The following is a 14,973-nucleotide window of genomic DNA, read 5'->3' as shown; positions in this document are numbered from 1 at the left end:
CTGCAGCCACGGGTCCTCCCGCAGCCATGCGTCCCCCGCAGCCGCTATGGAGCCGCCCCGCAGCCGCCGTGGAGCCGCCCCGCGGCCGCGGGTCCCCCCGCAGCCATGGAGCCCCCCGCAGGCGCGGGAGCCGCCCCGAGCAAGTCCGTCCCACGCCGGCCGCCGTAGCGGCATCCGTCCCGTGGTGCCGCGCGGCGGCGGGCGGCTGCCGGAGCGGGAGCGGGGCCATGGCGGCGCCGGCGGGCTCGCTGGTGGCGGCCGTGCTGGCGCACTCGGGCCGCCTCGACAAGGAGGACTTGGGCACCCGCATCGGGCGGCTCTCCCGCCGCGTGGAGGAGCTGAAGGCAGGGCAGGAGCGGGGGGCTGTGGGGGACAAGCGGGGCCTCCGGGGAGGGCCTGGGGGGCGGCGGCCCCGAGGTGCCCGGCTGGTGGCAGGGCCGGCGCTGCGGCGGGTGGCCTCCGCCCCGGTCCGATGAAGCTGGAGCGTCTGTCCCGGGCGCTGATCTGGGGCAGCTCTTTGCCGGGGTCTCCCGGCAGCCGTGCCTGCCGCGCTGGGCGGGGGGAAGCGCCTGGCGAAGAGCGCCCGGCAGCCCGGCTGCGCAGCCCCGGCGGCTGGCTCGGGCCGGGGTGCCCCAGGCCTTGGCCGGGTCTCTTACCGCTGCACAGGGGAGGGCGCTCGGGAAGGCCCACCCGACAGTGGCGGTGTCCGACGATCCCTCTTCTTTAGGGAGAAGTCTGCAACATGATTAACAAGAAGTATAACGAGTTCCTGCCCAGCATGCAGAGCGCTGAGGACTTGGTGTCGCAAGTGGATGGGCTGTCCAGCAACATCGACCTGCTGAAAGCGGGGATTGAGAACGAGGTGACAGCGGGGTCTTCCTTGGGGGCTGTTGTAGATGCCATTCGGTTTCATCCCAAACCTGTAGGACCCCCCCCATATCGGTGACTTGCGAGGGGGCTGGGGGAGGAGGACTCCTGACTAAGCACCCTGGATGATATCATCCCTAAAAAATGCCTTTAGGTGACACATGCTGCAGAGGTGTGCGTTGCATGGGGGTGTAAGTAAAGGACTGTCATTAAGGGACTGGTTGTGGTTTGCTCTCTGTGTACAGCTGGAAAAGCGTGTCACACGTCTCTCCTTCAGAAAGGAGAGAAGGACCAGCCTTGTATATTGCGGTAAGGTGTGACACAGTAATGGACTGGCTGAGTGTTGGTCCCACAGTGATTTCGGGCAGAATGGGAACCTAAATCATAGCTGTGCGCGTTCACTGAAGTCTTTAAGGAGAATGGGAGCAGCTCCTGCAGGCTGGACTGCAGACCCACTGTTTTTTGCTTCTTTGATTGATTTTCCAACATCTGGGGTTCTGTAGCAGTGTTAATTGAGAATTAACTTTTGGCTTAGTTCAAGCATTGTTGCATTTTAAATGGCTGTGTTAAAGGAACACTGAAGTCCTTTTGACTGTCTTTTGAGACTAAATTTCCTTACAGTGCCTTTAAAAAGCCTGTAATGTATTAAAAGAGAAACCGGTTTATAAGTGTTTCCAGTGCTTACAAGGATCTTCCTAGCAAGGAGTAAAATGGATGGAGCCTTTTTCCTCCTCAACAAATTAATCTAGTAACAGAAACACTTTAAATCTCATATTGTTATCACTTTTAAGAGGAAATGCATCTGATAACATTTGCTTGCTGTACATGAACTGAAAAGTTTGTTATTTTAGGTTCAGCAAGATCTAAATGTCGCTGTTGCTGAATTTACTGAATTGAAGCAGCAGTTGGAACGAGACACGCTGGTTCTGAGTATTCTGAAAAAGCTACAGGAGGTGAGGAGAGGGAGCGGCTTAAAATCATTACGCAGTAGTCATCCTCTCTGGTGCTCAGTCTATGGCATTATTCTGGGCTTCTCTTTTGAATAACTGTCTATGGCTCCCCTGTCTCTAGCCATGATGTTTAAAAAATTGTAGTCTAATAGCAAATATACAGTGACATATGAATCTATTTGATTGTTGCAGTTTGATACAGCTATTAAAGAGTACAATACTGCGTTGCTGGAAAAGAAGTATGTTGCAGCAGCTCAACAACTGGAAAAGGTAATAATGACTTCTTAAACATATGACAATATTGTTCATATATACTTTCAATAAATTTCACAAGATGCTTTTCATTAGCAGGGGCAACAGTTACCCGTGTTTTGTGTTTGATCTTTACCATCAGGCACGAAGCAGCCTGAAAATGCTGGAATCCCGCAAGGGCTTTGAGCTGAAGATCCTGAAAGCGCTCGGCACAGAGCTCACAGTGCAGACACAGAACATGCTCTATCATCTAGGAGAAGAATGGCAGAAATTGACTGTATGGAAGCTTCCTCCTTCAAAAGGTACTCACAGTTCTAGTTTGTTTCACTATTTTTGCTTCACTATTTGAAATGCCTGGTTTCAAGCACCTACAAGATAGGAAATACAGTAATACTGTTGAACTGAGGTTGGTTTAAGGAGCTCTTTCTGCTGTTTGCATAACCTAATGAATGGGAGTGATGAGTGGCAGTGTTCTTTGGATATCGCTCCACTCCTGGAGTATTTATGTGCTACCACAAGCAATCCGGTGTAGTCAGTAGATTTTAAACAGAGTTTTGAAGGTTCATCTGCCTCATCTGTGGTATTTCTTAGAAAATGTTGAAGCAGAGATCAAAACAGTTACCAGCCTCTGAGTACTCTTTTAGTCTTGTGAAATATCAGAAAGGGATGCTGTCTTGCAAACCTTCTGCTCCTGAGGAAATCAGCTGGGCCAAAATTTCAGGTTGCTTATTATTGAATACCTGATTCGGCATAGTAGCTGGAAGCGTTTTCTGAAACTTGTTCAGCCTGAACATGTTTCCCCACTAGGCTAGTTTTAAGGATATGTTTACCTTCTCTGATAGGTTTTCAGGTTGCCGCTTTTATTGCAGGCAGCTAATTGCAAGAACTGCTCAAGAATCTGTATGTTGCTGTCTTCATTGAAACACAAACTTTTCCTTTGGAAAAGAAAAAAACCCTTTTCCTGTGGATTTGACTTGAAATGGGGAGAAGAGGGGAAGGAAAGCGATTGTCACTAAATGTCATTCAGTTGCAAGGTGACTGAAATAAAAATTCTGGATCATTGTAAGAGACTGATTCTCATTCCATTGTCCTGCGCTGTAACACAAGGAACTCAGTACCCTCTTCTGATGCTCTTTTACAGGAAATGTGTTTTGTGGAAATGGGGAGAGGTAGAATATTGCTTTAGGTGCCGCCTGAGGAATGCAGTAGCTTCTCAGATCTGCTGTATCTCAGACTGCACTCTGACAGAGAGATGGTTCTTGTTTTTCTTTTAGAAAGCAGCAGCCTGGAGTCAGTGATGCATTCAGAGCTGCACTTACGCACAGTGCCATCAAAAGAGGAGGACATTGCTGGCCCACCTGTTGTTTCTGTGCTGCAGGCATTCGCTGTCCTAGGAGAACTGCACACCAAGCTTAAAATTTTTGGTAAGACGGACTGTGGATCTAGATAAACGTAGCTATAGTAGCCCGAGTGGGTATGAGTTCAGACTTGTGTTTCCTACTGAGCGTGAGGTGAATGCTCTGGTTCTTATTAATAGGAAATAATTTATCCTTTATTTATCCTATTATTTATCTGGAATTATTTATCCTTTCCTGTCAGTTTATTATACTGTTCTGATCTGTGGCTATGTGGTTTCATGGTCTGATGTTTAAAGAGTTTTTCCAGTTACAGCCTCCTTATCTACCAAGAGCAAGACTGTTGGTTTCAGGCAGCCTCTGGGCTTCAGCATTCTCAGGTGTTGATAAAATAAAACAGGAAGTATGGCTGATACTAGGACAGGACTTCATGCTTCTAGCTTGTTGTGGTTTAGCTTCAGTCGGTAACTAAGCGCCACACAGCCGCTCACTCACCCTCCCCCCCAGCGGGATGGAGGACAGAATCAGAAGAGCAAAAGTAAGAAAACTCATGGGTTGAGATAAGAACAGTTTAATAACTGGTAAAAGAAACAATATAATAATAATAGTAGTACTAGTAGTAGTAGTAATGAAAAGGAAAACAACAAAAGAGAGAGAGAGGAACAAAACCTAGGGAAAAAAACCCAAAAGTGATGCAACCTCTCACCACCTGACGACCAATGCCCAGCCAGTCCCCGAGCAGCCATTGCTACCCCCAACCAACTCCGCTCAGTTTCTATACTGGGCATGACACCATATGGTATGGAATAGCCCTTTGGCCAGTTTGGATCAACTGTCCTGGCTGTGCCCCTCCCAGCTTCTTGTGCACCTGGCAGAGCATGGGAAGCTGAAAAGGCCTTGACCAGTGTAAACACCACTTGGCAACAACTAAAACATCAGTGTGTTATTCTTGTACTAAATCCAAAAGAGCACTATACCAGCTACTAAGAAGAAAATTAACTCTGTCCCAGCCGAAACCAGGACATAGCTGTTTAAGTTGTTTTTCGCTTTACATTAAATATGCTGCTCTTTGTTAGGCCTCCATATGCGTTTTATACAAGTAAAATGGTCTTCAGTGAAACCAAACCCAGCATTTTACCTCGTTAGCTGTTCCCTGATACAGCTAATCAAGAGAGTATGTCTTCCACTTCATGCGAATAATCTCTACATCCAAAATACTCACAGTTGGGCCTCACTGGAGCAAACTGCCTGCCTCCTGCTGTTGGAAAACATCTTTTTTTCATTTCTCAGGCCAGTTGTTGCTGAAATACATCCTCAAGCCGCTGATTTCTTACCCATCTCTTCAGCCATTCACAGAGGAACAGTCAGATGTGTTCATCCTACGTTTTAAGTCCGAGGAGCCTAACTTGGATCATTCCTCTCCTATGGAGGTTTTTGACAAGATCAAGCTTATTTTTGAAGTTCTCCACAAATATCTGCTGAGTAGGTAGTTTCTCTCTTTCGGAATTAGACTGAGATCAGTACTTTGTTCATGCAATTGGAGCAGAAGCTTTCTAGAATATCGGGTTGGTAAGCAGTATTGAATTATGTGTAAGGTCTAAGCAGCTTTTAATGTGAACTTGCTATGCTGTACTCTTGGACAGCTTTGGCACCTTGTCAAACTGGACTTAGCAGTGATGCAGCATTCACAGAGCTGGGAACATGAAGGAGGAAAGTATTTTGGCTCAAAAGGATCAAGGAATTAATTTTTTGGTAAATGTTTTTTCTTATGAACCAGTCACTGCATTGAAGATCTTTGCATGCCACAGGTCTAAAAGGTGGAAGTCATGATGCAGTGCAGGGAGTTCCCTCGGTCAGGCTGGTCACATGCAGGATCTTCCATTGGCTAGAAACTGGCCTGGGCTTTGCTAGCATTTCGTGAAATAAACATGCTGGGAAAGCGGGCTCAGTTTACACATAAATTCAGTTGTCTTTTGGTTGGGTGGACAATTCCAGAGGCCCAGCATGTGGCCTGGATCAGAAGAATACCTCCATTATAAGATTATGGAACAGTTGATAGATGCCGTTCTGACAGGAGGGACTGAATGAACTGGTGAAGGGTCTGGTCCAGGAAGCAGGTGTATTAAAATTCATTTCTGTTCTCTTGAATTCAGATGTGCCTCTTGAGCAGCCTGCGGAAGACAAAAAGGAGTGCAGAGTTACACTTGCAGAACTGCTAGGTGATATGATATGGGAAGAGTTATCGGACTGCCTCATTCAGAACTGTCTGGTGAATTCAATCCCAACCAATAGCAGCAAACTAGAGCAGTATATAGAGGTAGGTCTCGAAAAATCTTTCAGATCCATGTGGTGGAAATGCCAGATGGCCAGCTTGAACAAAAAGCCGTGTTTTGCAAATCTAGAATTGTGTATTTCTCTCAGTTAAGCTGTGGCTCGTGTTTCCTGTCATGTAAAGTGTGCAAGGTCTCTGATCTGTGGAACTTGGGCCATATTTAGCTAAGACCTGGAGACTTTCAGGGTGTGCGATGTAAGGCACTTGTCTGAGCCTCTGTGAGAGGCTGAAGATGATGATGTGGCAGTGCTGCTTGCCCAGCTGGCTTCCTGAGGGCTGATGGCTCTGTTTGTCTGTTGTTAATGATCACAGGGGTTTCTTGCATAGGCCACATTATTTTTTTTAAAACTGCATACATAAAACAGAACTTACTGCTAGTGAAGAATGCTGAAAGCTCCTTTTCCTGGAGAGGGAGCTGTTTCAAACAGAAGCAGTCGTAGGATAAACCTCCCAGTCCCTTTGCCCCAGGTAGTCCAATGTAATGAAACTTGATCACCTTGCTCCTCTGGTTTTTGAATTAGGTTGCCAGCACAGTCAGGGGGGACAAACCTGCATCAAACACTGTATTATTGTGTGATCGTGGCCCCCAGCTGAGCCAGCTTTTTCCAAAAGATTGCTGAAAAGCTGTTGGATGGTTAGTGTCCTCTAAAACCTAGTTTCACCCTTTGCTTTCAGCCGAGTGGAAGAGTTTATACCTAACTTTAATTTTAGGAAACTATGTTAATCTAGAATATGTGTCTGCTCTTCTCAGGTGATTAAATCCACAGAGGAATTTGAAAAAGCCTTGAAGAACATGCAGTTTTTGAAAGGAGACACGACTGATTTACTGAAATATGCCCGTAATGTCAACTCCCACTTTGCTAACAAGAAGTGCCAGGATGTGATTGTGGCAGCCAGAAACCTCATGACCTCAGAAATACACAATACTGTAAAGGTGACTGTTGATGCAATACACTGGTTTTGTATGTGGAAAAATAGCTTAGCTTTTGAAGAAGGCTCGTGTAGAACAGTCGAGTCCTTTTTTTTGTGAAGCACTGACTACTCTCGATTGTATGGGGATCTTGGCAAACAACAGGTTCCAAACCTTTTATTAATAATGCTCAAGAGGGTTATTTCACTACCAAGATGTTTCTTAAAATACTTGAAGTTTGCTTGCATAGGCTTTTCTGGCTACTGTCACGAGCATAAGAAAAATTAGAGCATTACTTACAGAGTTGCTTCTAGGCATGCAACACCATATAGACTGTTTCGTGGTCTGCTGTGTCGTTCATAAGCCACGAGACTTCCAGCAGTCTTAGGGGACTTCTGCAGCCTTGTGTTTATCTTGAGTCTTAAATCTCTGTCATTCAGTGTTTTGTAGTCTTGCGCAGTCTCCTTTCTGTGGGCTCTAAATTGTATTATACCTCTCTTGTTTTCCCTTAGATCACACCTGATTCCTGTGTAGCCCTGCCAAGGCTTCCTGATCCTGGGGCAGGAGATCACTTAAAAATGCAAAAAACTTCTAAACTTCTGCATAACGACATGGTGAATTTGGAGAATGAGACTAAACTGAGCCAGTACACGTTTTCTCTGCCCACATGCCGCATCAGTTCATCAGTGGAGAAACTGATGGAGCTGGCTTATCAGACGCTGTTGGAGGCTACAGCCAGCACAGATCAGTGGTAGGAATTATATATCAGTGGGTAGCTCTTGGGCGTCACATGCTTATTGCCTTTGGCAACACCAAGCATCTGTTAATATATTAAAAGAACTTTAAAAGAACAGAAGATACTTAAAAACTAGAATCAGTCATTAAAGTTACTCTCTGTTTTGGCTGGAGGACGCAACCCTGGGTTCGTGCAGTAGACTGGTACAGCAGGAACAGCTGCGGACTATGTTCCCTGCAATACTCAGGTTAAGCAGCCTTTCGGACTTACGTTTTCAGGGAACATTCTGGTACATTTTATTGTATTTTAGCTATTAAAGCAGTGAAAACATGGTAAACTCCCTAGCATGCACAACGTAGTTCATGGCCTCAGTCTTTTAGTTGGGAGAAATGCTACTGCAGTGTTCACTTCAATGTTTTACCGTATGTTAGCTGTCAGTTGTTCAGAAAAATCAAACCCATCTCTTTTTTTCAAACCAAATAAGTGATGGCACCCATTCTGAGATGAGTTCTTGCTTTCTTTGTGCTGGGTGAAAGCAAAGAACTCCAGCTCTGCATCTGGCAGGGCTCTTCAGAGAAAGCAATTAAACATTTTGAGGAACCACAGACAGTCTGCTTTAAAAACTGGAGACCACAACCCTGAAGAAGGAGAGTTGCCTAGGTACTGAATGCTCTTCAGTGTACGGTGGCAGAGAGGGCTGACTATTTATGCACACCTGGTGGGGAAGGGACACTGTCCCCTTTGTTCCTGGGGTTTCATATATCTCCCTTCTGATGTGTGTTCAGAAGCTTGTCTTTTCCACACTGAACTTACAAGGTCATGACAGCCTTTGTGAATTTTCCAGAATGCTGCCTTTGTTGACATCGCTGTAATTGATCCTGACAATCTATTCTTTGTACTAGTACTTCACTGCCAGTGCTTCACTACTGATAAAACCTTGTTTTGGAGAAGGTTGAGGGTCACTTGAGAACAAGACGTTAATTCTACTGACAAACTAAGATGAACCTTTTTTTCCTTGTAGCTGTATACAGCTCTTCTGCTCTGTACGGAATATATTCCAGCTGTTCTATGATGTAGTGCCAACGTACCACAAGTAAGTGTGTGTGTGTGTATTACCTAGGGCCTGTTTTGGAGAGAGGACAATGCCACTGGAACAGCCCCATTTGTCCCCAGTTTGTCCACCACAGCCAGAGATTACTAAGGGCTACTTCCAGCGGCAAAAAGCTAGTACTCTTAATCTGTTATTAAATTGTACCTGCTGCAAAATAGGTGCTTGAGAGTTTCTGAGTTGGCAGTCTTATGACCGAGGAGATAGTTGCAGTTCTTCAAAACAGTTGTGTTTGAATCCAGCCACGTAACTTTGACCCCAGGTCTGATGCAGAGATTTTTCATGATGTTTTTCCTGTAAAAAAGAGCAGCAATGAAGACTGAAAGTATACAATTCTGTTAGAGAACACTGGGGTATTACTGAAAAGGACTTCTTTCTCTTTTCTTCACCGTAACTTTCCTATAACCAAGTATCTTCCTGTTTGAAAGTCCATTGCTAGAAGCAATGTGGATATAACACATGGTTCAAATGCCAAAGTGCTATTTCACTAGCCATGGAACTCCCATCCTGTAAGTTCTTGTGTGGATGTGACAGGAGGTTTAATACTTTTATTCCAACTGATGTCTTTATCAGGCATTGCCCACAGTTAGTTACTTGCAACATCTGTCTGGGACAGACGGTGAGTTTCTCTAGCACAGGCATGACAATGTTTTTAACAGAGCCAGGTCTAAATATATCCATTTCTTCCTTTTCTCTTCCTCCTTCCTGGGACAGGGAGAACCTTCAGAAATTACCCCAGCTGGCAGCCATTCACCACAACAACTGCATGTATATTGCTCACCACTTGCTCACCCTGGGACACCAGTTCCGATACCGCCTGACTAACATCCTGTGCGATGGGGCAGCTACTTTTGTAGATCTGGTACCTGGTTTTAGGAGACTTGGTAATTTTACCTTTCAGTATTGAAATACAGTGATGGATGACATGGTAATTAATACTGGCATTTGTTGCTGAATGATTTAATATAAGTGTGGCTTCTGACTCGAGCAGTGGATTATTATTTAAGAGTTTTGGACAAGTAGCAAGGACATTTTCTAGATTGGGAAGTCTGACATAGCGTTACAACTCTAAGCAAGATGGCTGTTTAGGGCTTGACTCCTTGAAACCCAACTCTTCTTGTTCAGTGCATAGTTCCAAGAACAGTTCATTAGCCAGCGAGATGTTGTGGCACTTGGATATTTTGGGATCTGCTGCTCAGTCCTTTGATATTTTCTTTAGCTTATTCTATGGAAACAAATTCTGAGATAAGCTTGTGTGAGCCTAATAGGAGCCTGTCATCCATAGTTAATTCTGCTACTCAGCTCTTTTTCAAAAGTGTTGTAGCAATGCAAGCTGCACAAGAGCTTACTGAATATGTGACTGGTCCTGGTTAAATTTGCTCTATGAGACTGTTTAGAGACTGGAAATTCCTTTAAAAATAAAACATTATAGCAAGTTCATTATTCAGCACTTACAGTCTCTAAATTGGCAGAGCAAATTTAGTAATTGCTTAATTGCTTCTCTCTGCTTGTTTTTGCCTCTGAAGGGATGGAGTGTTTTCTGGCTCAGATGCGAGTGCAGAAAGGAGAAATCCTGGAGAGGCTGTCAAGTGCCAGGAATTTTTCTAATATGGATGATGAGGAAAATTACTGTGCCGCAAACAAAGCAATAAGGCAGGTAAGGAAGGCAATCAAAGCCAAATATTTCACTGTCTGTATATGTCGTCCTTGGGAAGATACGGTATGTAACAGTCCTGAGAACTGTGCAGTGTTTCAGCAAAGTGGAACTTTTCAAACCAACAATTTTCTGGCATGATTTTTTTTTCCCTGGGCTGTGTCTTTTTGTAAAATTGAAGCATGCTGAGTTCAGTTCCTCTTGCTCCAAGTTGAAATGAAAAGCTTCTTAATCTTGAACTTTTGTTTATAGTATGTTTATAATGTCTTTCATTTTTCAAGGAAAAGATTTGTCACATTTTTGATGAGCCTTAATGCAAACTGAAAATGTTGCATTTCTTCCCAGGAATGTCTGCTCTGTGCAATAGCAGGATACTTCATGGCCTTTTGCTTCTTTCAAACCAGTTTCTGACCATATGTAGTTACCTTACCATTTGGTGCCTCTCAATGTTCTTTTTGATAACAGGTAGATAACACATAGCTGTTATCTTCCAGGTATTGCATCAGTTGAAAAGACTGGGAAAAGTCTGGCAAGATGTCCTTCCCGTGAACGTATACTGCAAGGCTATGGGGACTTTGCTGAACACGGCTCTCTCGGAGATTGTCACTAGGATTGCTGCCCTAGAGGTAACTGCATGAGATGGACACGCCAGGCATGAGCCAGGTGTGAACAGCTAGCATTTGTGACCTCTAGAAGTTCTTTCCAAGATCAGGTTTCAGGGGAACAGTTGTCTTTCACAGAAATTGTAATTGTGGTCCTGTCTATGAGAAATGTTCACGATACCAACAACTCACATCCAGTTGAGACCATATATACTCTTACAGCAATTCCATGACAGTAGTCAAGGGGAAAGTCAGGGAAGTGGCCATGATTTCATCTTAATTTGGATTTGGGTGTGTCACTCCTACTATAAACATTTCTATGAATCGATCTCTTTTTCTTTGTTCAGGGCAGAGGAGTTAACTGTTGTTTCAAAATCCATCTATTCTGACACAGTTTCAATCTGTGAATCTCTGCTGAACCTCTCCAGTCTATCTAGGCACTAGATGCAGAAATACCTGTGACATTTCAAACTGAAATTCTTATCTGTTTAAATTTCCATTTGACTCCCGGTACTGTGTTTAAGTGATTGTCAGGTTACCTTGGGTCAAGTACAACTATCCTATTACATGTCTTAATTAAAATATGTTTTCACAGCAAATTATAGCAATAGGTTAGTGCATCTGTTCTAGTTGTAGTCTACATCCAAAGAGCCTTCCCACTGTGCATGAGGCCAGTAAGTCCTCTTTTCCCATAACAGCTAGTTTACAGGACACTTGCTCAGGCTGTGCCTGCCAAAAAGCTTGGCTTTCATCATTGGGCTGGCAATGCCTGAGCAATTTCCTTGTAAACTGTTCAGACCTTCATCATAACACCTCTGTTTCACAGCGAAATGCTTGCTATAGCACTAAGATACACTGTATAGAAGCACAGTCATTGTTCTGAGGCAATCGCTGAGAACTTGCTGAAATAGCTATTCACGAAATAAGTTACCTTAGCTTGAGAATGTTAAATGTGATCTAAACCACTGCTTTCATCTTCACACACACAGCCGCCTTTTTTTTTATTTCACTTACTGCTTGGCACTCCAGAAATATATCTAATTGCTCCCCTGTTAACATTTGTTCAATTCTAGGATATCTCTGCAGAAGATGCAGATAGGTTGTACTCCCTCTGTAGGACCATGGTGGAGGAAGGACCCCAAGTTTTCACCCCACTACCTGAAGACGGCAAAAATAAGAAATACCAAGAGGAAGTTCCAGTCTACGTGCAGAAATGGATGACATTCAAAGAGCTAATGATCATCTTGCAAGCCAACCTCCAAGAAATAGTAGATCAGTAAGTGTCTTCCTTTCTGCCTTTTCAGTTAGTTCTTCACCCCGATAACAGGGAGCTGGGAAGTGGTCTGACATCAGCAGGGCACTGCACTCAGGGGACTCTGTTCAGATGAAAGGCAATCACCGTTAATAAGGATCAGATAACTGCTCCTGGGGCTGTTTCTTGGCTGTGTGTTTATAGTCCATTTCAAGCTTGCTCATATATTCAGCTGCCTCCTGCAAAGGAAAAGGCAATGGTAAAAAAACAAGTGCCATGGGAGAGCCAAGCACAGAGTGATTGCGCATCCCCCTTGGCTTCTCCAAGTTCAGAAGTATTTCATGGTAAGCAGCCTGGCATTTTGCCTACTGCTTTTGATGTTAGCTGTGCCTTGCTGCTGCAATCGTTCCACATGCTCAGCCTCTGCTTTTTAGATGCTGTTTCTTGCTTCTTTTAACTTGCAAGGGGGATTCATCTGAGTTATACATGAGGATTTGCATAATTGCTTTTATTACGTTAGTTGGCATGAGTTGTCAGAAGCTAGACATTCCCTGTTCACAGCTGCCTCACGCATACATCTGAATGGCAAGAAAACATACCGTCCTCAGTAGGCTAAACTGAAAAGGTGCCAGCCGTGGAGAAAGCACATAGGGAAGGCAGTTGCTTTCCTGTGCCCTGCTCGTTGCTGCTGTTGGAACCGTGTCAGGCACCAAAGGTTCCCAACTCTACTTCCGCCTGGGCATAAACCACTTTTTTTTTCTGTTGTTCGGGAGGTGAATGGGAATTTTGCAGACAGGCTTTGGGCTTATTGTGGAGAAGGAAAAGGTACAGTTTGTAATGAGTGCAAAAATCACCTCACAGCCTGTTGCTTTATATACCTAGCTAAACAATTCTAGACTCAAGTTGCATACAGCTAATAGGCTGCTAACTGGATTTGTTTTGCCTTCAGACTTACTACTGTAACGAGTGCTCAAAACGCTTGTTTTTACATGACATTTCTGTGCAGCTTGGTGAAATAAAGATCTTTCTCTCCCACGTAGGTGGGCGGATGGGAAGGGGCCTCTTGCAGCTGAATTCTCCGCAGCTGAAGTAAAGAGTCTGATCCGAGCCTTGTTCCAGAACACAGAAAGGAGGGCAGCAGCACTGGCCAAAATTAAGTAACTCTGTTTTTACTCCTACATCTTGCATCTTCTGATAAAGAGCAAACTGAGTCTTTCAAATATTTTTCGGATTTGACCCTTCTTATTTGTACTGGTATAAAAAAAACTTAGCATTAGGTAAGTGCTTCCTGGAGGCTTGACTGAGGGAGAAGAAACATTTCCTAGCTTAATGTTTGTGGGGCAAAGAGGATGGCTCCGTGAGTCTGGGACCAAAAAATCAGAAGTGGGTAACACATGGACACTAACAGTTTATGCTCCATCTGCCAGGCAAACAGAGTATGGGCTTGAAAATTCAAGCTGCTGCCACGCTCCCCAGAGGTGTTCTGCCCAGATCAAAGTTTTCCTTCATGAGCTGGTGGGTGTACAGTCCTGGTGAAGAAGAGATGCTTTTTGTGATATTTGCTAATTTCCATTCTGTAGGATTTCATCTTCCTGTTAAGCCAAGCACAGGGAAACAAATCTGCTGTCAGATGGGCCTCTCATGCAAGGCGCTGTATAATGTCAACTCAAGCTTGCTTGCTTAAGGGTCTTGTAGAGGTACTTTTATTTCTCAATAGTGAATCTTATCTATGCAGTTTTACATTGGGGGCAGGTAGCCCCTTTGTGTCTTACCTCTTCTGTCCCTGCAAATTACATATGAAACCCACAGACTTTGATAGCTTTTGATATCCGTCTAAGAATGCTGAAGTGCCAAACTTTGCTCTTTCCCACCTCAGGTTTCCCTGAAGAGCAGACCTCAAGAGAGTGAAAATTTAGGGGGGGGTGGGGGGAGAGGAGATCCTGTTCCAAGTGAACTGTTGATCAAGTCACAGGGTTTTGCACAAGTGGCAAAATTCCTGATGGCTTTATTTCTCATGGAAAATATCTTAAAACTTACTTAGAATTTTTCAATCTCACTTTACCAACTGTAGAAGCCAGTTTGGCTCCTTCCTTTACCTTTTTGTTGTGTGTGAACTAGGTAGGTCTGGCATCTGTTGTATTTCTGGTGGTAACTTTTCTGTCCTTGAAGAATAATGAGAGAAATGTAAATGAATATAAAAAGGGAATTAAGTGTGCACTCATAGCATTATCTTTTAAGTTACAAAAGGCTATGTTTGAGACTGAGAAAGGTACATTCATTCTGATTGAAAAACTCACCAAGAGCATTTGTTAAAACATCGCCCAGAGGTCCAGATGTGCCAGTTGCTGCACACACGGAACGAAGTATTTCCTACCGTGCAGTGCTTACAACCTGCTTACAAAAGTGTCAGGCACAGAGCTTAATGTTTTAATCTGTTATCTACTGTTGCATCCTTTTCATTTGTAGTTTTGTCTGACTTCCGTTCACATTTCCAAGCATTTGTGCAGGGCCTGAATCACAGCTGGCTTTCGTGTTGTGCCTAAGTCATTGCAGAACCGAGTGGCCATTCTGCCTGCTGGGTCAGCTGAGCACAGCCATGGCAGGTGCTGAGGAGACCCTTCTGTTCCTGGCTTTAACGGGCATAGGGAGGGGGCAAATGCAGTCAAATTGGCAGTTAGACTGAGTCCAGCACATGGGAACGCAGCAAGGAAGGGACGTATTGAAGCCAAATCTGACTGCCACTTAAAACTCTAGCTTATTTTTCTTTTCTTCCCCTCCAAGTAATTTATCTGAAGGCTGAGAGTGTTCCCATAACACTTGCATCTCATGGGATCCCCTGCCCCTTTACACATAACAATCCAAAACAATGCGTATTTTGAAAAACACCACTTCTCCCATGTGGATTGTTCACAGAAATGTAATTTGCTATTTTCTTTAATAAACTATTTATACCGA

General features: G+C 44.3%; 1 protein-coding gene across 1 annotated transcript; it reads left to right on the top strand.

Moving 5' to 3' along the window:
- The first annotated feature begins 171 nt into the window (after window positions 1-171).
- ZW10 (zw10 kinetochore protein) lies at window positions 172-14,969 on the top strand. The gene is made up of 16 exons (XM_072884594.1): window positions 172-344; window positions 728-862; window positions 1,719-1,820; window positions 2,010-2,087; window positions 2,212-2,371; window positions 3,344-3,493; window positions 4,715-4,906; window positions 5,578-5,741; window positions 6,508-6,690; window positions 7,179-7,417; window positions 8,424-8,495; window positions 9,225-9,394; window positions 10,037-10,167; window positions 10,659-10,790; window positions 11,840-12,042; window positions 13,059-14,969. The coding sequence occupies exons 1-16, from the start codon at window positions 228-230 to the stop codon at window positions 13,177-13,179; spliced, it is 2,349 nt and encodes a 782-aa protein (XP_072740695.1). The 5' UTR covers window positions 172-227; the 3' UTR covers window positions 13,180-14,969.
- The last annotated feature ends 4 nt before the right edge of the window (window positions 14,970-14,973 follow it).

This window comes from Ciconia boyciana, chromosome 20, assembly GCF_034638445.1.
Source record: "Ciconia boyciana chromosome 20, ASM3463844v1, whole genome shotgun sequence".
In the NCBI taxonomy this organism is placed as follows: domain Eukaryota; kingdom Metazoa; phylum Chordata; class Aves; order Ciconiiformes; family Ciconiidae; genus Ciconia; species Ciconia boyciana.
Note: the sequence above shows the minus strand (reverse complement) of the source record. Positions and strands in the feature narration are given on the sequence as shown.